The 21632-nt window shown below is 38.9% G+C and overlaps 1 protein-coding gene and 1 long non-coding RNA gene across 3 annotated transcripts in view; one reads left to right on the top strand and one right to left on the bottom strand.

The window, feature by feature from the left end:
• Window positions 1-7854: 7854 nt before the first annotated feature.
• LOC114159711 (uncharacterized) overlaps window positions 7855-21632 on the top strand; it is a 31416-nt gene continuing 17638 nt past the window's right edge. Inside the window, exons 1-2 of the long non-coding RNA XR_003598650.1 lie at window positions 7855-7921; window positions 14976-14978. This is a non-coding gene — a long non-coding RNA (uncharacterized LOC114159711). The remainder of the gene's footprint in view (window positions 7922-14975; window positions 14979-21632) is intronic.
• LOC114159708 (uncharacterized protein C16orf45 homolog) lies at window positions 9440-21086 on the bottom strand. 2 transcript variants are annotated; one of them, XM_028041784.1, is made up of 6 exons: window positions 20525-21086; window positions 18397-18517; window positions 13211-13284; window positions 12461-12575; window positions 10982-11052; window positions 9440-10723 (listed from the first exon to the last, which is right to left on the bottom strand). In XM_028041784.1, exons 1-6 carry the CDS (start codon window positions 20574-20576, stop codon window positions 10605-10607), a joined length of 552 nt encoding a protein of 183 aa, XP_027897585.1. In that variant the 5' UTR covers window positions 20577-21086; the 3' UTR covers window positions 9440-10604. The 2 variants fall into 2 exon arrangements, with proteins under 2 accessions (XP_027897585.1, XP_027897586.1); XM_028041785.1 differs by having other exon boundaries at window positions 18397-18514.

The following is a 21632-nucleotide window of genomic DNA, read 5'->3' as shown; positions in this document are numbered from 1 at the left end:
ATACAGTATACGTATATAACTATATACAGCATACAGTTATATATGTATACTGTATGCTAACAGTATACATATATAACTGTATGCTGTATATAGTTATATACGTATACTGTATGCTAGTATACTGTTAGCATACAGTGTACTGTATGCTAACAGTATACATAACTGTATGCTGTATACAGTTATGTACGTATACTGTATGCTAACAGTATGCAGTTATGTATACTGTTAGCATACAGTGTACTGTTGCAGTGTACTGTATGCTAACAGTATACATAACTGTATGCTGTATACAGTTATGTATACTGTATGCTAACAGTATGCTAGCATGCAGTATACATACTGTTAGCATACAGTATGTATACTGTATGCATACTGTATTTATACAGTATGCATACATATACTGTGTGTATACTCTATACCAGTGTTGTATAAAGTACTGAAATCTCAGAGTCAAGTAAAAGTATAAGTACCTCTCCAAAATATGACTTTGGTAAAAGTCGAAGTCACTGACTGAAATGTTACTTGAGTTAAAGTCTTAAAGTATCTGAAACTTCTTGTACTTAAGTATGGAAATTACTGTAAAAATGGATGTACTCAAGTAATGTAATAAAAAGTACAAGTAAAAAGTAAAACAAGGCAAATGCAGTTTGAATGACATTTTTTATATTTTGGTAAACTTGTCAAATACACTTAAAATAATGTACACAACCAAGTGCAGGCAAAATTAAACCTGCTAATAGATATACCTGCAGGCATCATTTAGTTAAGAAAATTAGGTGCTTTACCTATAGCACAAGGTTAACTTAACCTGCTTTACAACTGAACCAGCTTCTTAGTAAACCCTCCAGGACAGAAAATACAAAGTTTTTGTAAGCCTCAAGTTTTCCCTTCAAGTAAGGTCAGTGCTGAAAATGAGAAAAATAAATAGTACAGAAAATGCGGCCAACATGAAGAAAAAGAGCTGTTACGATTACTCTACTTCACAAATCAGTGAATCAGTCAATGCTACAGTCAGTAGGTGGTGCACACAACTGGTCATTATGCAAAAGAAAAAAAGAATTGGGAGGGAAATGCAGCTTATTGGCATCTGTAAACCTGGTTTTGAACTTGCATGCCTTTCCTATATTCGTTAAATTTAGTCTAAATTGCTATCGCTATGGCTTCTGTCCCCCTTGAACAGAGGAGTCTAGGTAGCCTGCTACAGTCAACATTAGGCCTAAGCTAAATACACCACGTATGGAACTGAAACAATGCCAAACAAAGTCCATTCCTTCACTACTCACAGTGACGTGCGGTGAGGTTCATAGCTGGTGAGGCACTGACGTCATCAGAATCAGATTTGCAAATAGATGCATAGATTGACAGCAGTTTACAGGTTATGTTTCACTTCTGCATTCTTACACATACAAACTGTAGCTCACAAAACACACATTTCCTTAAAAAACAAAACAAAATAAATGTTATTACTGTCTTACCTGCTTCGATTGAAAGTCCACTTGAGAAAACTTTTTTAGTGTTGTAATGTAGTCATCCATGTCGAAAGTCGGGATGAGCGAGAGGAAAAAAATCACTATCTCTATTATAATCTATCGCTGCACTTGACTTGCTTCCCGAATCGTTTAGCCTAGCTCGCTGTCACTTACTCGGCAGTTGAGGAGTGAACAAGACGAACGTCTGGGATCTTGAGCGCCCCCTGCCATGAGGCAAGAGAACTGCCTGCCTCACCTCGAACCTGTTCTCTGCCGTTTATAATCGCTCATTACACGAAACACGTTACACAAACACAGTTGGTGACAAAAAGCACTGTACATTATATACATAAGCTAAATTATTGGAAATAAGTTCACATATTAAATTTGTTTAAACCATTTTATTGACGCCGTACAGCAACATGCTCTCTCCGCTTAGCAGCCAGCGCAGAGCCAGGGGTTGCGCAATCCAAGGTGAGGCAGAGCTCGCTGCTGCCTCACCGGCATCGCTTCCAAGCATTTGAATGGGAAAATAAGAAAATTCAGCGATTTTGAACAAATAAAAATCGAAATTGGTGAAGCTACATGAAAAATAAATATTTTTTAGTGCAAACCACCGGATGAATATAACAATTTAAATTACTTTATGATTATATATTTTCTTTCTTTCCATGATGGCTGGTGAGGCACTGCCTCACCTGCCTCCCCTGACCGCACGTCACTGACTACTCATATTTTTTTGATTTGATTTTTGTTTTCTGTCATACTTCATCCTATAACTCAGTCAGTTTTTGTGAGTGTTTAATTAAGTAATATTTTTCTATCAATTTATTTAAATTCTTTACTGAGTTAGGGTTTTGTCTTTCCATAAACTTCCAGTCCTTACACTGGAGTTTATCTTTCGGTGTTAATTTGCTATTCCCTTTTCCCATTTTGAGCAAATTAGTCAATTTCGTTCCAGTCTTAAAAACACATAGGGTGGACTCTAAAAGACTGGATAAATTCTTAGCAGGACGGTGATCAATCCCCTGTTGTGGTAATTCCCTCTTCAACCTTTTCAGGTGGGAAATTCTTGCCTACATGCATCCACCAGAGGTTCACCGTTTGCACTCCTGCTGTTTGGTATGAGGACAAATACCTAGTGGTATTTAAATTCCTCCAAGTGCTCTCACACTCACACACACACTTGGTATTACGGGTTTTTCAGTTTACGCGGACTCCGCCGTCCTTCTGTTACGGATTTTTCAGTCCTTCTGTTACCTATCAGTGCCTAGGATTCATGGGGTTTTATTCAAAGACCCTCAATCGTTCGCTCACTTTTTAATTTAAACGCTACTCACTTGTCCCCCCTTTATGGACGTCCCGTCAGCCGTTGGTTTCCAGCAGGCGGGTCGGAGACACAGTCCTGGAAAAGATGTGAGACTCCTAGGGGCTTGCTGTGGCCACGGTCTTCTGATGTCCGTCTCTCCCGCTGGAAACCGCAGGCGTATCGGACTCCGGCTTCGAAGGAGCAATTTATCCATCCATCCATCTTCTTCCGCTTACCCGGGGTCGGGTCGCGGGGGTAGCAGCTTCAGAAGGGAGGCCCAGACTTCCCTCTCCCCGGCCACTTCTTCTAGCTCCTCCGGGGGAATCCCGAGGCGTTCCCAGGCCAGCTGAGAGACATAGTCCCTCCAGCGTGTCCTGGGTCTTCCCCGGGGCCTCCTCCCAGTGGGACGTGCCGGGAACACCTCACCAGGGAGGCGTCCAGGAGGCATCCTGACCAGATGCCCGAGCCTCAACTGGCTCCTCTGGATGTGAAGGAGCAGCGGCTCTACTCTGAGTCCCTCCCGGATGACTGAGCTTCTCACCCTGTCTCTAAGGGAGAGCCCAGACACCCTACGGAGAAAACCCATTTCTGCCGCTTGTATCCGCGATCTCGTTCTTTCGGTCACGACCCAAAGCTCATGACCATAGATGAGGGTGGGAACGTAGATCGACCGGTAAATCGAGAGCTTCACTTTTTGGCTCAGCTCTCTCTTCACCACGACGGACCGGTACAGCGCCCGCTTGACAGCAGACGCTGCGCCAATCCGCCTGTCGATCTCCCGCTCCCTTCTTCCCCCATTCGTGAACAAGATCCCGAGATACTTGAACTCCTCCACTTGGGGCAGGACAAACCCCCTGACCCGGAGAAGGCGCTCTACCCTTTTCCGGCTCAAAAAAATGGCCTCGGATTTGGAGGCACTGATCCTCATCCCGGCCGCTTCACACTCGGCTGCGAACCGCTCCAGCGAGAGCTGCACATCACGGCCTGATGAAGCCAAAAGGACCACATCGTCTGCGAAAAGCAGAGATGAGATCCTAAGGCCACCAAATCGGATCCCCTCAACACCTTGGCTGCGCCTAGAAATTCTGTCCATGAAAGTGATGAACAGAATCGGTGACAAAGCTCAGCCCTGGCGGAGTCCAACTCTCACCGGAAACGAGCCCGACTTACTGCCGGCAATGCGGACCAGACTCTGACACCGGTCATACAGGGACCTGACAGCCCGTATCAAAGGGACAGGTACCCCATACTCCCGGAGAACCCCCCACAGGGCTCCCCGAGGGACACGGTCGAACGCCTTCTCCAAGTCCACAAAACACATGTAGACTAGTTGGGCGAACTCCCGTGCACCCTCCAGGACCCTGCAGGGTGTAGAGCTGGTCCAGTGTTCCACGACCAGGACGAAAACCACACTGCTCTTCCTGAATCCGAGGTTCGATTGTCCGACGGATAGTTTCCAGCAGGCGGGTCGGAGACACAGTCCTGGAAAAGATGTGAGACTCCTAGGAGCCTGCGGTGGTCACGGTCTTCTGATGTCCCTCCCGCTGGAAGCCGCAGATTTCTGCCTCTGCTCTCAAGCTTCATCTGGGTCTAGCCCTGCTTTTGTGGTCGTTATTTAATCTTATTTCGAAATTAAAATATCCAGGGTGGCACCCAATACCTCAAAGTCCCTGATTGATACATTTTGATGAAAGTTCTTCCAATTGTCTGAAATATATTTGATTTCTCTTCTTTACTTTCTTCTTCCGGGGTCTGAGTCTCTGTTTTGTCCATCTTTTCTTTGTCAGCCTTTGAATTTTCTTCCCTGGCTTTAAGTCTGTCCATCTTTAATTTAAGTCCAGCAATTTCTTGATTTAGCTCTTCGTTCACCTTGCCAATCCAGTACAACTGTTGTGATTTCTCTTTCATTGAATTGTTAAAATTTTTTTTATCTACCATTGTTCCCCATTTTATCTTCCTATTATGGGTTGACAAGGCTTTGCTTTCTGATTGTAATTGTTCGACTGTCGTTTTAGCCTCGTCCAATTCACTAGTCAACGTGCTGAATTGTTGCTTCAAATAATCATTTTTGTTGATCAGCCTTTCATTCTCTACCTGCCAGGTATCTTTTTTCCTGGCATTCAGTCGCTCAATCTTCAGCCTCAGATCTTCAACAGTTTTCTGAAGCTTCTTGTTCTCTTTTGTAAGCTTCCAGCAGCTCTTCTCCAAACTTTCCACGTTCTCCAGCAATACATTTCGTCCGGCCATCGTTCAGTTTTGTTTGAGATTGAAGACTGCAAATGAATTTCTCTGTGGAACCTGGGAATATAAAGACAGGCGGCTGTGATGTCACAGACAGGATGAGTGACATCACAGCTTCACTCAAAGCCACAAGAAGTCTGTTGGGTGAGGAGGAGGGAGAGGGGGCCGGATGTTGTTTTTTATTAAACTTTATTCGCAGACACACTGTATAACGACAGAGTTATGCCTCATTTGTTCTGCCTCAAGAAAAAAACAAATACAGATAAACATATTCAAGGTAAAGAAAAAGCTAAGGGTTCATTTAAAGCAATACAGATTTCAATTGTTTTATTTTCTGTAGCTCTTTTTCTGTCATCTTCATGTCGAATCTTCACATTCAAAGACAAACTCCCAGGATTTTCTGGTTTTTATTCATTTTTATTTTTCACAGATTGTGAGAACATCCCACCTTTAAATGGCTTGTTTTCCGGTAGAGAAGAGACATTAAAAAAAAATTAAAGAGAGGCAACAAGATTCTATGAAACAGTGTCATTGTTTTTATTGTTTTATACTTATGCATATGTATTAATTGTTTTTATCTTGTAACCAGGTTGCTATGTATTGCAAATTTTTTGCTCAGGTCCCTCTTGAAAATGAGATCTAGATCTCAACAGGGTTTACCTGATTAAATAAAGGAATATGAATTACACCCATTGAGTAAATATGAATGCAGCAGCGCCCTCTGCTGTTTGACAAAGGTAAAAAAAACCCAAAAAACTACTTGCCGCATGTTTACGTTTATTAAGTGTTATGTCACCGAATATCTTACAAAACTCAAACTCTTATGCATCACTTTTACACAAAGTGATGCATTTCAAACAGTTATTTCCATGATCCAATCAACTTCTATTCAGACACAAGAAAGTTCCTAACAAAGTCGATAAAATGTCAAATAAAAATGATTTTACAAATCCTTTAAACTCACTTTACTTTGAGCCATGATGGATTTGTATTAGATTTTTTTTTTTCTAAAACAAGTAATTACAAAAGTTATTTCCTCTATACAAATATACACGAAACTGCTGTTAATCTTTAGTTTGGGCAAGAATAGCCACCAAAAATCTGTGAACTAGCTCATGTCATGTATTTTCTTTTAATACATTAATATCAAATCGGCACAAGCAAGACATTGTGATTTTAAACACAAATCAGTAATAATGAATAAAAACCACAGGGGCCTATTATACAGTAATGGCACATTTTTAGAGCTGAGGTTTAATTTAGAAGCATATTAAATTGTTTTTCTTAATTAGTAACTTTTTCTGTTACAAACTGACCCCGGCCCCCCATCAGAGAAGGGAAAAGTTATGTGGCCCTACATACAGTATGCATATACTATGCAGTATATGCATACTGTATGCTAACAGTATACTAGCATACAGTATACGTATATAACTATATACAGCATACAGTTATATATGTATACTGTATGCTAACAGTATACATAGTATGCTAACAGTATGCAGTTATGTATACTGTTAGCATACAGTGTACTGTTAGCATACAGTGTACTGTATGCTAAAAAATTCTCTGAGGATCATTTTCAGATCCTCACCACCGAAATAAAGAAAAAAATAGAAAAGAAACTATTTATTAAAAAATGTAATTTTGTAATGCATAACCGAACGACGGAGTATTGGACCATACTAGGAAAGGTTTTGTTAAAAATGCAGTCCATACTTTCTGAAAACTGCCTCCCATTTTACAATCATGCGACGGAGTTTTAGGGCCACGCGAAACAATTTAAAAAACAAATACAATTACGAGATTAAATTAATAAAATTACGACAATAAAATCGAAATAATACAAGAAAACAAAAACAATCACATTTCGAGAATAAAGCCATATTTCGAGTACAAAGTCATAATATGAAAATAAAGTTGTAATATTATTACTTTTCTCTCGTAATACTACTTCATTGTTGTATATAGGACTCTGTGCAAAATAAGTTGCCACATAGTGTGACTCTCTGATCTTGTCACGTGTCTTAGACAACTTTGACTTAATCGTGATTTAATCACGGTAAGTGTACACTCATGGAGGGAGTTGCTGGAAAAGCCGTTCTACTTTGAGTCATCCGATCGGACAGAATTGATTTTTTAATCACAAGAGTTGTGATTTTCCGGAATGTTTCACATTGTGGGGCGTGTTTGGTAAAATATGCCCCAAATAAAGAACGTTCCAAATGAAAAAGTGAAAACTTACCTGAGGCAAATTTTTCCACTATCACTCACTCAAATCAGTGGGGGGGAACAAACAAGAAATGAGTGAGCAGAATATTCCAGATTGAAATGCTTTTGAAGGTTAACGCCACAAATCAGTTCAGTCTGTAAAACCCAAACATGGACGGCGTGGGTGTCAGAGAAGAATTGATGGGTTTGTTGTGTTTCATCATAATGACTCAGAAACGGTGGTTCACTCTTACTGCCGATACACTTCACCGCCATCACCAGCAGGTGACGCAGTTGTCCACGTTTAGAAGACCTGTTCAGCTGCTTCCGCTTTCTACTGTATATCTTCAAATGATCATTTATGGAACGTGCATCATTTCTTACTAATTATTGCCATTTTAGTGTGACAAAAAGAATACTCTGGGATCTTTAGTTCGATTATTGTGGAAAAATGACAGATAAAAATTTCTGTGTGGCGGACTAGGGGCGCACTGGCCTTTATTGAAGATGTTGTATGTAACAAAAATGTTTTTTTTTTTTTTTTTACAGATTTATTGAAAAGGTTGTGACAGTATGGCATGAGACAGAAAATCTCCGAAAAAAATCGAGCTCCTTTGCCTTCTCCCAGTGCTAACTAGAAATAACCAATCAGGGTCAGAAGGCGGGTCTTAGCGCTGTCAGTCATGCTTATGTACAGCTTCCCCCTTGCTCTCTGCTATGCTGCAATTTCTTCCTCATAGCAGTTTTGAATGCTAAAGCTAGTTAGCATGTCCACCACTGATGGTGGATGAACGGTTTTCCTGTAATGGTAAGTTGTTTCTCCGCCATTAGCACTTTTAGCAGCGAGTACATGAGGTTGATTGACAGAGCTAAGACACTCCTCCTGGTTCTGATTGGTTGTTTTTGGTCAGGTTGAATCAGTAGCTATGCTAATCATTCGGAGAGACATAGTAGCTCAGGGAATAGATAGAGTATATTAGACTATTCTATTCTAATATATACAGCATATAGGGTAATATATCGCCCAGAACTGGAAATTATTCTTAGGTTGCAGCAGAACTTTGATACTAAATCCTATTGCACAACAACAAAAGAAGAAATTGCAAAGTTGGAACTGTTAAGCCAGGGCTGTGTTCAGGAACAAACCGTGTCCTTACTCGCTTCCAATTAGCATGGTCTGACCGTATAACTGTCTGTGTAGCACCTGTCACGATGAAAGAACAACAAAACACACTTATGGAGTGGGGGGGAAATAAAAGAGGAACTTTAGAAGCCGAAAGAAGGAGAGTCTTTTAGAAAGAATTTTCCTGATGGCGTCCCGGCTCGTGGCGCAATTAAGCCGTTACTCGTCAGCGTGAGTCACCAGTAGGTCGGAGGGGCGAGAGAGCCGGAGTCGGAGCTGAAACCATCTGCTTTCATCCTCAGTACAGAGAGCAGCTAACACTTCCCGATCCTGTCGTCATGGTAGCGAAGATGTAGGACCACAGAGGACGTTTTTACTTGTTTCTTTTTATCTTTCTACAAACACATTCGATATATTTTAATTGGATTTTTGGCGATACACCACCAGCTGTGGCACATTTGTCAAATAGTCAGGAGGGATAATTTAAAATTTTTTAAGATAAAAATCTCAAAGGTTTTAGTCCTAGTGTTATTTAATCTCCTTTAAAGGCACAGTGTTACATAAAATCAACTTTTGAGCTTCACATCATGTTGTAATCATGTTAATCCCTCATCAGAAACATACCTGGAGTGTTGCTTTGATTCTTTCATGCATGTTTGAGAAATCCTGGAATCTCCATGGCAACCCACTCAGCTCCTTCAGACTTGCCAGCAGCAATTAGCAAACACCTGGTGGAACTCAGCTTATTATAGGAGCTACTTCTCAATGCAATGCTGGTAAAACCATTGTTAAAGGGTTAATAGAGTAGACATTTTGTGATTCCAATTTTTCCATCCAGGCATTTTTGTTGTTTGTGTTATTGGCAACAAGAACAGGATCCGGGTCCACACTAAATCAATCGTAGGGCAACAAATGGGCTCTGCGCCGCATTCTGGAAACCCCCCTGTGTTGTAAAAACGATGCACAGATGTTAATTTTGGGTTCATCACTGCGCTTGGATTTCATTTAAACCATCACTTGATCTTTGTAAAAACAAAGACTAGGGTGCAAATACACAAATAAGTGAAATTATAACCAGTTACAGAATTGGTTCTTATAATTTAATAGTCACTCAACAGAAATTAAGATTGGCAAGAGAGTTTTCCTCCCTCAAGGGATCTACACTTACTCCGTCCGATACATCACAGATGGGCTAATTAAACCACCAGAGCAGCCATAATCAAATCCAGTCACTTTAACTGGAAAGAGAGATGATTAGTAATGAAGCCAATTAGCATCACTTATGCTAAAAGAGATTGTGTGAAGGAAGCAATTTATAGAAACCAACTGCAGACCAAATATACAGTGATTTTCAAAGGTATTAAAAAACAAACCCTTCAACTTTTTCACATTGTGTGAGGTTACAAGCACTGAATTTATTGAATTTCATGCTGTGGACAAGTTGTTCTGAGTTATTTAGGTGATTAGAGGCCAACGCTCTGGTCAGATGAGAGCAACATGTAGATTGGCAAGTGTACCCACAGTTGCCTTAGATTCATAACAACACATTTTGTGTGTATTTACTTGTTGGTTTTGATGATGGCATTTGACAAAATGTAACATTAATTGCTACATTTTGTCAACGTATTGCGTGTTTCACAACTGGTTGCTGAAATGTGCCGCACAATTAAACTTGACTTTCAATAAACATAAAATTGTTTATTTTCCTAAAAAGAAAAAATTTTTAGGAAAATTGTTTATTTTCCTAAAAATGCCCAAAATATTAATACAACTCACCTGATGTGGGTCTAAGAGTTTTATATAAAGTAAAACGTTTGCAAAATACACATTGATTAAAAAAAAAAAAAAAGAAAACGTTTTTGACGCCCCTGAATTACCCACAAAAATGGCGCCCCGGGCTACTGCCCCCTGTGAGCACTTTCTGAAATCTGGTGCAATTTCCACCCAATTTGACTGAACTTGTGTTAGTTGGTCAACTCCAACTGCAGGAAAAAGTTGCTGAAAACAAACGCACACCACACTCTTCACATTTTATGTGTACAAACATTCAAACATATCGCAACCATGCTCGACGTTTTGTTTTTCTGTCCATGAAACCCCGGTGTGGCAGTGATGCGGGAAACGCTCAAGAGGATTGAACACTTAAAGAATCATTTGTCATTAAAGGAAACCCACAGGACGGATACGTAAAAACACTGAGGAGTCCCGTTTGTGTTTCCACACACACACACCCATGCAGTGTTTTACTCCTTCACATGACGGAGCAGGTGAAGCCGCAGCAGTCTTTCAGCAGCGTCAGTCCGGCTTTAGTGAGAAACGGACTGGATGTCTGCTGGGATTGTGATGCAACCCTTTGATCTCGCAGAGCACCTGAACGAGGCGAAAGAACGGGAAATAGTTATTACCCACGAGATCTGAATATCTATATTCGTAGAATGTAACTTCCCGTAGAGCTGCGTGATATCAGAGAACGACACAATGAGTGGGAAAACAATGTATTAAAAGTTTTTATGTCATGTTTATTTTCTTGTGATCAAATGCAACTTCTTCAGTGTATTGACAGAATCCCCGTTAAGTCACTTTGTAAAATTCACATAGCAGTTTTATTCAGTGACTTGTTTAACTCACCTTTTTTGGCCAAAGAACTGGGAAATTTGGACTCCAGAAAAGCTGCCATCTCCTTGTCTTCCTCTCTTTCCCTGAAGAAGACAATATTTTCTGGGCCTCACTTCTTCTACGACACGGTTTTAATGCTTCATTTCATGCATCGGTAAACTACCGCAGACCGGACGGGCAAATCAATCCTGTGAATGCTGAATCAGGACAGCTCTGTTCTCATTTTGCATTTTTATTTCTGCTGCAAATACTCACCACACGCAGCCTATGAAGCATCCCAGCGAAAATTTAAATGTCACTCAAAGTCATTTATTTACACCAAGTGCCGTCTTCTCGGGGCTGAGGGCTGATTTAACCCAACAAAATAAAACAAATGTCAAACAAAAGATCAAAACTTACACAACACAAAATTGCGCGTATTTGACATTTGTATTTTGAAATGTTAGATTTTATAAAAAAATTTCAACTTTTTCTGCAGGAACATTTTGCAGTATTCTACTTAATACAGAAAATTTAGCCTTTTTACGTGAAATTCGCCCTCAAGAACAATTAATATAAAACTAAGTTAGCGATAAAATGGCCCATTCTTAAAAAAATGGATCATTTGAACAGCTCTTCCCCGTCAAAGACCCTTAAGTCCCACCATTATTGTCTTGTTAGACATATAAGATTGTATCATCACCATAGTACAAGAAATTTGAGCTGGGGAAAACATGTTGACGTTGAATAAAAAAGGGACGAGAATGAAACCCTGAGGAACCCCACATGTGAATTTCAAATACAATTTCAAAGTCATTTTCAGATACACTTTTGCTTGTTTGTTTGTTTTCAAGTATATTTGAATTTGAATCTCACCTGTGGAGTTCCTCAAGGTCTCATTCTCGGGCCACTTTTATTTGACGTCAACATGTTTTCCCCAGCTCAGATTTGTCCTCTCTTTGAGCCGTTTTGTTTGTTGAATTTTGTTTGCTCAGATACCACGTTTATTTAATGCAAAGTGATACAAAACAGATCAATTCTGCAAAATATCAATTTATCACAGCACCAAGTAACAATAACAATAGTAATAAATCTCACGTTCTTTTGCAAAATTGACGATTTCGACCCATCATTTTTACGATGTAGATCATAAAATACTTTAGCAAGAGCAGTTAGAGGATCCGACTAATAAGGAATGAAGTGCATGAACATAATACAAAGAATAGCTTTGAAGAGAGGAGACAAAAAAAAGAGTCCAAGTAAATAGCTGACTCTAAAATAGGTATTTTACACAGGGAAAAAGTCATTTATATCAAACATTTCACTACATTTTCTGATAGATTCTGTCACCACGAGAGTCATCCAAAATGAGCCAAGATACTAAAAACTTGAAATTAGTGAAATCGCCTATCTAAACTAAACATCTTCCTCTGTCAACTATGATCTTCTGCTTTCATAATGAAGCTTTTCCTGTTCTGCAAACTCAAAGTGCTGTTGGTTCGTTAGCCTCACCTGAGCCGTTCAAACTCCACGTCGTCCACCAGGAAGTCTCTGGTCTCCACCAGCTTGTTTATCCGCTTCAGCAGTTCCTCTTCCTTCTCTCCGTCTTCTGTGGACTTGTCATTGTCTGTTTAACGGTCACAAGACGGGCTTCATCGTCCCAAACAGCTCCAGGTATTCAAATGAAAACTACAGATGATTTGGGATTAGCTTGTAAATAAAAAGAGTTTTTTTTAATTTAGATATTTTCCACTACCGTTTGAAATAGTTTATTGTTCCCGTTTCAAAATCTAACTAATATCATTTGGTTAGACTGAAAACGGATCACAAAAGGCTCCATTGATTAGTGATGTAGATCTGAAATGTTGAAATAGCAGAGATTTTTTCATAAAAAAAAAAAAAAAACTTTTACTGAACTATCAAAAAAGGCATAAGTCAAAACTTAAGGAATTTCTTTACTGGTCTGAAATGTTTGAGGCACAAAATGTAAGAAAATCAGAAATCAAGTGAAATGAAAAAATAGAAGAAATCTGGCTTGAATTCAAAAACAATCACGTTTGTGGAAAGCGCTTAAGGACTCGCACGCTTTCCAAATGTAATCTCTGCTTACAGTGACACAGAAATTCGTACGAGATTAGAAAGTCAAAAACTCTATTAGCTGGAAGCCTTTCGTGAAAAAGACGTGAGTGGGTCGGCAAGAATGTGTGAAATTACTGCACAAAGAAAGAGATTTAAAACAGGACAACATATTTTTCAATTTACCTGGAGTTGTGACAAGTTTCTGCAGCTCCTGTTTCAGCCTTGTGATTTCTTTACAGAGCTGAACGTCGTCCATCCTGAGCCAAAAACAAAAAAATTAAAAGATAACCATGTTAGACATGAGCAGAAAAATGTTTATGACTATTATATTCTCAAAGATTTTCATCTAATGCAAACAACATTGTTTGAGAAAAATCAGGAAATGGAAATATCCATGTGTCTTGGTAATGTAACATGCAAATATATTTTAAAAATTATGTTTTGAATAATTTTATGGGCTGTTGAAGCGTAGAGGTCAGCCAAATGAGCATATCCCCGCTGACCAATGTTAAGTTTTCACTGAATATAAAACCAATAAAAATAGCCAGTAACTGCAAGTTGTTTCCGCTGACATAAACATTTTTATAGGTATACTTTAACCTAAATAAAAAAATATGAGAAAAATGCATGAATTATTTATAAAATAGCATTTTCTAATCATGTCCCTCCAGTTTTGTTCAACCCCGTAACAGGATACCAATCCCTCCTTTTTTTATAAATAATGGTTCAGTCCAATTTCCTCAGCAACCTGGAAGTGACATCACTTAAGTCTTTTCTCGCTCACACTGCAAAGAGATTTAAGTGTTAGGAAAGTTTCTTGCCTATATTTGATTATTTTTATCCATAAATCGTCGTCGTCAAGCTCAACCTTCCAACACTGTTACACAAGTAAATGATATTTATTGTTGTTTGGGGAAAAATTAAAGAATTGTCTTTGAAAAATATTCTAATTTCTTGTTTTCATCATCATATGTTGCTCCACACCCTGGCTGATGTGAACTTATGGCAACTTTTAGTGAAAATCTTCAACCCCGTTACAAAAACAGGTTTTGTTACGGGGTTAAAGGTTGGACTGTTGTTAAGCCAGCCAGAGTGTTCAACCGCGTTACAGTCTGGTCAGGGTTTACACAGGGTTCAAACCTCGTTAGGTGATACATTGTTATGATTTTTTTTTTTTAAATAATAACAGCAAATATTAAACTAATATTTGTTGGACTGTATGCAAAGTTTAAAGAATGAGACAAAAAATGTGAAGAAGCCTGATTTTATATTTATATTAAAGTGTATTTTCATGATTTATTGAAAAGCATTTTTACATCATGTTGCCATATTCCACCTCTCACTTTAATTATTATGATTCACAATCAAGTAAAAATATACTTACAAGTCTTTTTAATCAAGGGACAGGTGATCTCAAAGGAACTGGAAGAATTAGTTTAATTATGTTATTGAGTTATACTGATAGACAGGGGCGCCGCCAGGAAACTTGGGCCCCATGACAAAAAATTAAATTGGGCCCCCCTGCTGTTACAATTTCTTGAGTCTATTTGACCCATAAAAAGCAAAAACAATTTTAAAGGCATGCAACAGCCTTGCTTTCTTGTCATGACAGTTTGTTACGAGACAGGTAATCTGCGAAAAGCTGAATCTCCTCCAGCTCCTCCCTGACCTTCAACTGACGGCTAAAGATTGTGATTGCGCTAAACCCCACCTCATGCCTCTGACTGGTTGTTTCTAGAGAGCACTTGGAGAAGGCAGAGGAATTAAATTATTATCAGATAATCTCTCAACATATTGACAGTCTTAAACAAATATGTACTTTTTGTTAATAAAGGTTGCATACTGCAGCTTTGATTTCTCTGAGGAGGGGACGGGTCAGGAGGGACGTGGCAACAGATATCTGTAATTTAAATGCAAGCTAAGGCAGGACTATCTGGACTGACAAGAGGCTGTTTTTATTATCCATCCATCCATCCATTTTCTGTTCACCCTGTTTCCCTAATGGGGTCGGGAGGGTTGCTGGTGCCTATCTCCAGCTACGTTCCAGGCGAGAGGCGGGGTTCACCCTGGACAGGTCGCCAGTCTGTCGCAGAGCAACACAGAGACATACAGGACAAACAACCATGCACACACACACACACACACACACACACACACACCTAGGGAGAATTTAGAGAGATCAATTAACCTAACAGTCATGTTTTTGGACTGTGGGAGGAAGCCGGAGAACCCGGAGAGAACCCACGCATGCACAGGGAGAACATGCAAACTCCATGCAGAAAGACCCCGGCCGGGAATCGAACCCAGGACCTTCTTGCTGCAAGGCAACAGTGCTACCAACTGCGCCACTGTGCAGTTTTTATTATAATTTTATAAATATTGTTTAAATTGCTGTCACTAATAAATATATTGTTTTGATGTGTAATTGTAAGAAGATCAGTGAGACAGGAAAAATCTACATAGACTCCCTGGAATGATGCTAACTAGCTTGTCACTGAACACAGTGTAGCTCACCGTTTTCACTGGGACAGGGAGGAGAGATTATTTAAATTCTGGGATCAGGGTTAGACCCGCTGCTGACTGAATCATCTAATAAGCGTGGTAAAAGGTACAGGGGCAACTTAAATATATGAATATGTTGATAGATTTTTTTTCCCTTTGTTCTTTAAATGCTAATGAAATGGAGGCAAACGCTCTGTAGCTAAGCTAACTATGCTAAATGGTTGATAATCTCACACAGTCAACCCCGCTTTCTTTGAGAAAATCTGGGCTACAAATTGACACTCTTGTCTTTTTTTTTCTCTCTCTCTCCTTTTGAAAACCTGACTTTATTATTTTTCTTGGTGGTATAGAAAAACACAGTCGTTCTTGTCTTCTACTGACTGCTGCTAAACACCGTTACCGCTAAGCAGTGTAAATTTGAATGTGTGCCTTTTGGTCTGGGAGTGGTCATTTATTTTTTACTGATAGAAATTGACAAGGCCCCAATTGTTTTTCTATTTTCATGAAGAATAAAAACAAATACAAAACCATTATGTGGAGGGCCCCCTGTCAGTCAAGGGTCCTTGGAATTGTCCTAACTTTCCCCCCCTTTACGGCGCTGTTGCTGATACAGGAATGAAATTGTCCTATTATGAGGTTGAATTTAAAGCAACCTAAGTAACAAAGAAATTCATATTAATGTTTGGGATTTCATGCATAAGGTGGGGAGAGATATTTTCTTGGAGGTTCAAAGAGTCTTTCAATAGATGCAGTGTTCAAAACCAACATTTTTTGTGGTATATTTTTTAGTAACCTGGGACCCCAAAATGCACCGGATTCAGAGAATCACCCACATAGCTTAGCATTACAGCTAAGCTACAGAAGCTAACTGCTTTAGTGAAGTGCTTCTTTTATTAATCTGTTCCTTTTATTTTTAGACCACCTTTTGTTTTTGTAAGACACCGACTTAGTTAAAATGAAAATGAATGCTGCCCTGGCCAAACATCGTCTATGTAAAGCTAAACGTTACGTAGCGTCAAAGCAAGATTGCTAACAGCTCAGAAGACGTCACAGGCTAACCTCTGCTTCAAGACACATGAGCTGAGTTTGATTAATGGTGTTTACATGAAATAACGCCACGTCTGACTTTATTCCGAGATTGTTTTAGTGTCAAAACAGCTGCCGTATTTTTAAATACTTTTTGCTCACTTTTGTCAAGCTAGCAGCGTTGCGGTTTGGAGTGGGTGATATGGACTTTTACCATGATATTTTGTAGTGCAATTGAGATAATAATGACAAAAAACTTGTATTACTTTTTTTTTATGTGAATGCATGGCACTGCATTCACACATAAATTCTGCTCTTGAAAAACACTAGTATGTTGATGTAAGCTCCTTCAGGATGTCACATACTTAAAGAAGTGTGATTTATATCCCTAAGCTACACATACAAATTTAATCCTATTTTCAAATTTACTGATATTTATGGATGCACTTGTGGAATACAGAGGAGAACATAGTAAAAATAAAATTTTAGTAATTTTTTTTTTACATTAGTTGAAATTTATTGTGACAATTATAAATCAAAATTCTTATTGTGACAAGAAATGTTTGAGGATAAACGATACCCTCCCCTAGTTGCAACAAATACAACTAAATATTGCGGTAAGATTTTTAAGCAGGAATAAACTGTAGTAACCCTCCTCCTATCAACATCGGTATCAATTTCACCGTAGGAAACAAAATGAAGGAAGTTTTTAACAAATTTTGAGACAGCTACTTGACATCGGCAAGCGGAGTAAAAAGATTTTTGTCTGACAACCAACTGTTTTACACAAACACGTGTCACCACGTGAGTTACATGGCACAGAAATGTTCCTGCAAAAACCAAAATCATAGAGAAAGCAAAAAAAAAAAGAAAGAAAAAAGCGGTGCATTGTCAGACTGTCTCAATCACGTTGTGTCTCCATTACACCGACTCCAACATGCTTCCTAATCACTAACCGCCTCCAACCCCCTCTCCCTGTTGCAAAGTGTCAAAAATAATGAGGTCTCTGCAGAAAACAAGCAAAAATAATTAAAAACAACGAGAGGGTTCTGGCAGCTTGCTACAGTTTTAATAATGCCCACGGTCTATTTCGCTGTTGTGCACATGGCTGCTTGTGGCGCTTCACGACTTCTTCCCAAAGGACAGCGAAGGCCGTCTTGGGGTAATCAGAGGATTTTAGCACAATGTTTTGCTGTGCTTGAGGCAGCAAAGGAATAATAAGTAGATGATGAAATGATACCAAAGACATATTTTGTAAGTCAAGCCGATAACTTTAACAGGGGTCAAGTTAAAGCAGATTTTGGCTCCATTTTTCTCAATTTGAGCTTGAACAGCTCAGTGTATTGTTTCAGATTAATATTGAGAGCGAGGACGATTTTTACTTAAATTATTTGTCTGTAGCCGAGTTTCCACTACGAATGTGCACAAAACTTTGTCGATATTTTGTTAATGTTGAAAAACCTAAAATTTCACAATTGGTGGCAAATTGTGAACAAACTTAGTCGCACGTAAATACGTTTGTTCACGCAGTGTCATTAAAAAAAAACATGCCGAATGAAAAATAAAGTCATTTTGTGTTTATTGATGAGGGACATGAATGCAAAAACATTTTCATATTTTGTCATGTTGGAACAAATTTCACCGCTTTTTTGGGAGGGGATTTACATAAAGACAATTCAGGGCGGAAGTAAACTGTGTAAAACATATTAAAAGGTTTAGTCATTTATGACTGCTGATCCAAAGATAACACCAATAAAGATTCAAAATGCAATCTCGGAGGAAAAGTGAAACAATTGTAAATATGTTTGCTAATCTACTTAGCATAAACGAAAACATTTTACATGTATCTTAGCTCCGATTCTCTTCGTACGAGGATCTCTCGTATCCGCTCAATCTTGAACAACTCCCCTTCGATGTCCTCCACCGTGACCTTAGAGTCGGCCATCGAGATGACACTTTCTGCTGAAAGGCAGGGGGGGGGGGGGGAAACACAACACGAAAGGAATCGACAAGAAGGAAAATCAAAAAGGTGAGGAGTTTTAAACCGTGAGAAATGTGTTAGTGTCTCGAGGGCAAGAAATAATCGGGTCGGACTGCATTTCTCTCAGATTACATCATTTTATGCTAGTGCTGTTCTGCGTGTTGGTTGCTCAAACCCCTCAACTGGAACAAGAGAATGAATAAAACGTACAGTTTCTTTTTCCATAAAAAAACGTGCCTTTTTAGATACAAAACTATAAACATAACCATGACAGTGCCTGGATATGATCTCATCAGTAGTGGAATGATTAGCGTAAGTGGGTGTGGCTTACAAAAAAAAAAAAATGAGGAGAAAAACTTTAAACCAACTTTTGAAAGTTGAAAAACAATCTCTAAATGTCATCTTGTTCCAATAATGAGTATAAATGTTCAGGAAATATTTCTCACAAGTGAACAGTTCCTATTATTGATGCTGTGCTGAGTCCAAACGTCTATTGATGCTAAGGGTACGTTCACCGGTTCAAAATCGTAAAATGTTACATTTTCAGCTGGTGCGTTTCACTTTCGCACTGTCAAACGAACTAAACCCTTCGAGAAACCTGTTCACCTCCTCGCCTGTGGGGGGCGCTGCACCAAGAACCACCGAAGGAAACGACACAAAAACCTCCGAAGAAGAAGACGATGAGCGCAACGTCCTTCTTCAAAAGATCTAAACAATGACGGAGTGGCGTCAAATTTTAGTGGCTGAAAGATTAAAATTTTTGTTTTTGGCAAAAACACCACCCAGAATTTTACCCAGAATGCCCTGCGCTCTAATCCGTTTCTCTCAACTTTTTTGGTGGGCTTTTGTTTTTGTGTACTTTTCTTGTATAAAAAAATAAGTATTTTTCAGTAAAAAAAAACAAAAACAAAGATAAAGTAAATTTTCCTCCATCATTTTTCAAAATATCACTGAAGAACAGCACCGCCCCTTCCTGCGGCCTCCTACTCCTCACCGGCAGCGATGAGTCATCCATCTTTGACTCCGATTGGCCTCTAATTACATGACCTTGTGTGAAAAGGCATAACCATTACACTGACAAGCTGGGAATAACACGCACACGCCGAGCAAATCATTAGATGCCATATTGCTTAATTTGACTTGTGTGCTTTCCCTCCGTTTACTCAAAAACTTTACCTTCAACATTGTCACCAATGTTCATTTCACAATGGGGAACTTCTTTATATTTTCTTTAGAAATCCTAACTTTTGGCATGACAAAACAAAACAGAAACAAACAACCAAACAAAAGATATTAGTGGCACATGTAACGTGTAATATAATAGTTAATTTCTCATATTTGCTACTTCATTTTGGTAAGAAAGACTTACCTAAACATTTTAGTTAGTATTCATAGAAAGTAAAGACACCACTTCAGAGCCAAAACATCTCAGGTCTCCCCATTTGTTCCTTTTCTCCCACTGCTCCCATTTTCTTCAAGAAATTCAAATGATATAAAACCACCAAACATGTTTTTATATGCTGTAGCCTACTGCAGGTTAAAAGAAGCAATTATTCTAAGCCGTAAAAGAGTAAAGTATTGATCCAATCCTGATCAGCACAGAACTGAATTGGAGAAAACAAAAATAAAAACTCAAATATGTTTAGAATTCAAGCTGCCAGTTAAATGTAATTATTATATGATGGATAATATTGGCCATGGTAAATTTTTAGCAATTTTCAAAAATAATAAAAATAGGCCCTTAGATTTTCTCTGCAATAAGGGTCAAATTATTTTCTAGTATTTACTTTAATAATAATAATAATAATAATAATAATAATAATAATAATAATAATAATAATAATAATCAATAAGCCAATAAAGTTTTTCAGACAGTGTAGTACATTAAGTGACTCAAAATTCTTGGTCCCTTAATTTAAGTATGTAAATAATAAACAAATAAAAAATATATATAAATAAAAATAAAAATTCCAGTCAGATAAACTCACTTGGTTTCTCCGTCGCTCCGATCTGTTGAGAGGATCTTCTTTCTTTTTCCATGTTTGTAAAATAAATGGCGTCTTTTCCTGAGGCTGCAGGGCAGATTCAGACGTCAAGCCTGTGTAGTCTTATAAAATACAAATCAACAGACTCCATGCAGTGTTGGAGGAAAATGAGAGCGGAGCGGACAGCAGATGATGAATCCAGTCAGCGCTCAGCCTCTCGGGGGTAATTATCTGTTCTCAGAGGCGCCACCTACTGGTACAATGTCGGAAGCTTTCCCACAATCCAAAATGCTTCACAACTCACCTTTACAGGCTTTCCAGGGACTATAAACCACCAGCCATCTGCTTCTTGTACCACTCTGTGTTTTACACTATCACCTGACTGAATATAGCTTTCAACAGCATGCTGGAAATGGCAGCACCTGTCCTCCAGGGGGAGCAAAGCAAAAATGAATCTGCATGCAGCGGTTATATACAGGTTATATACACTGTACAGGTAGAGGCCCAACTGCTTATCAGGACTTTTCCAGCTACATAGTGCCATTTTATTGCATAATTAAGTAAGTATGTTGACTTCAGTTGTTATAAAAATGGTGTATATATCAAATATGACTTAGTAATTTAATGCCTCAAAATTGGACCTATGTCGCTTTAAGAAACTCTTGCTCTTTCTGAAACTCCACCTTCAGGAAGTTATAACATGGCTCCTCTGTTAACCCTTTAATGATTTTCCCAGCGTTGCTCTGAGAAGCAGCTTCTATAATGAGCTAAGCGGACCACCAGGTGGTTGCTAATTGCTGCTGGCTAGTCTTAAGGAGCTGCGTGGGGGAGTCACGGGTCAGGGGTGCTCTGTGAGGCAGAGGTTTCCAAAACGTGGAAACTGCAGCTCCAAGGAGGCGGAGCTAGGTCCAACCAGACGTCTTGCACAGCTGAATGGTTGCCATGGGAGATTCAAGGATTTCTCAAACATAGATTAAAGAATCAAAGCAACACTCCTGGTACTTAATTTTTGATGAATTTGCATCATGGATTACTTTCCTTTCTCTTAATAATTTGCACTATGTTGTATTGACTCAATTAAAAATACATCACAATCTTAATCTGTATGAAG

This window comes from Xiphophorus couchianus, chromosome 16 (assembly GCF_001444195.1).
Source record: "Xiphophorus couchianus chromosome 16, X_couchianus-1.0, whole genome shotgun sequence".
NCBI lineage: Eukaryota > Metazoa > Chordata > Actinopteri > Cyprinodontiformes > Poeciliidae > Xiphophorus > Xiphophorus couchianus.
Note: the sequence above shows the minus strand (reverse complement) of the source record. Positions and strands in the feature narration are given on the sequence as shown.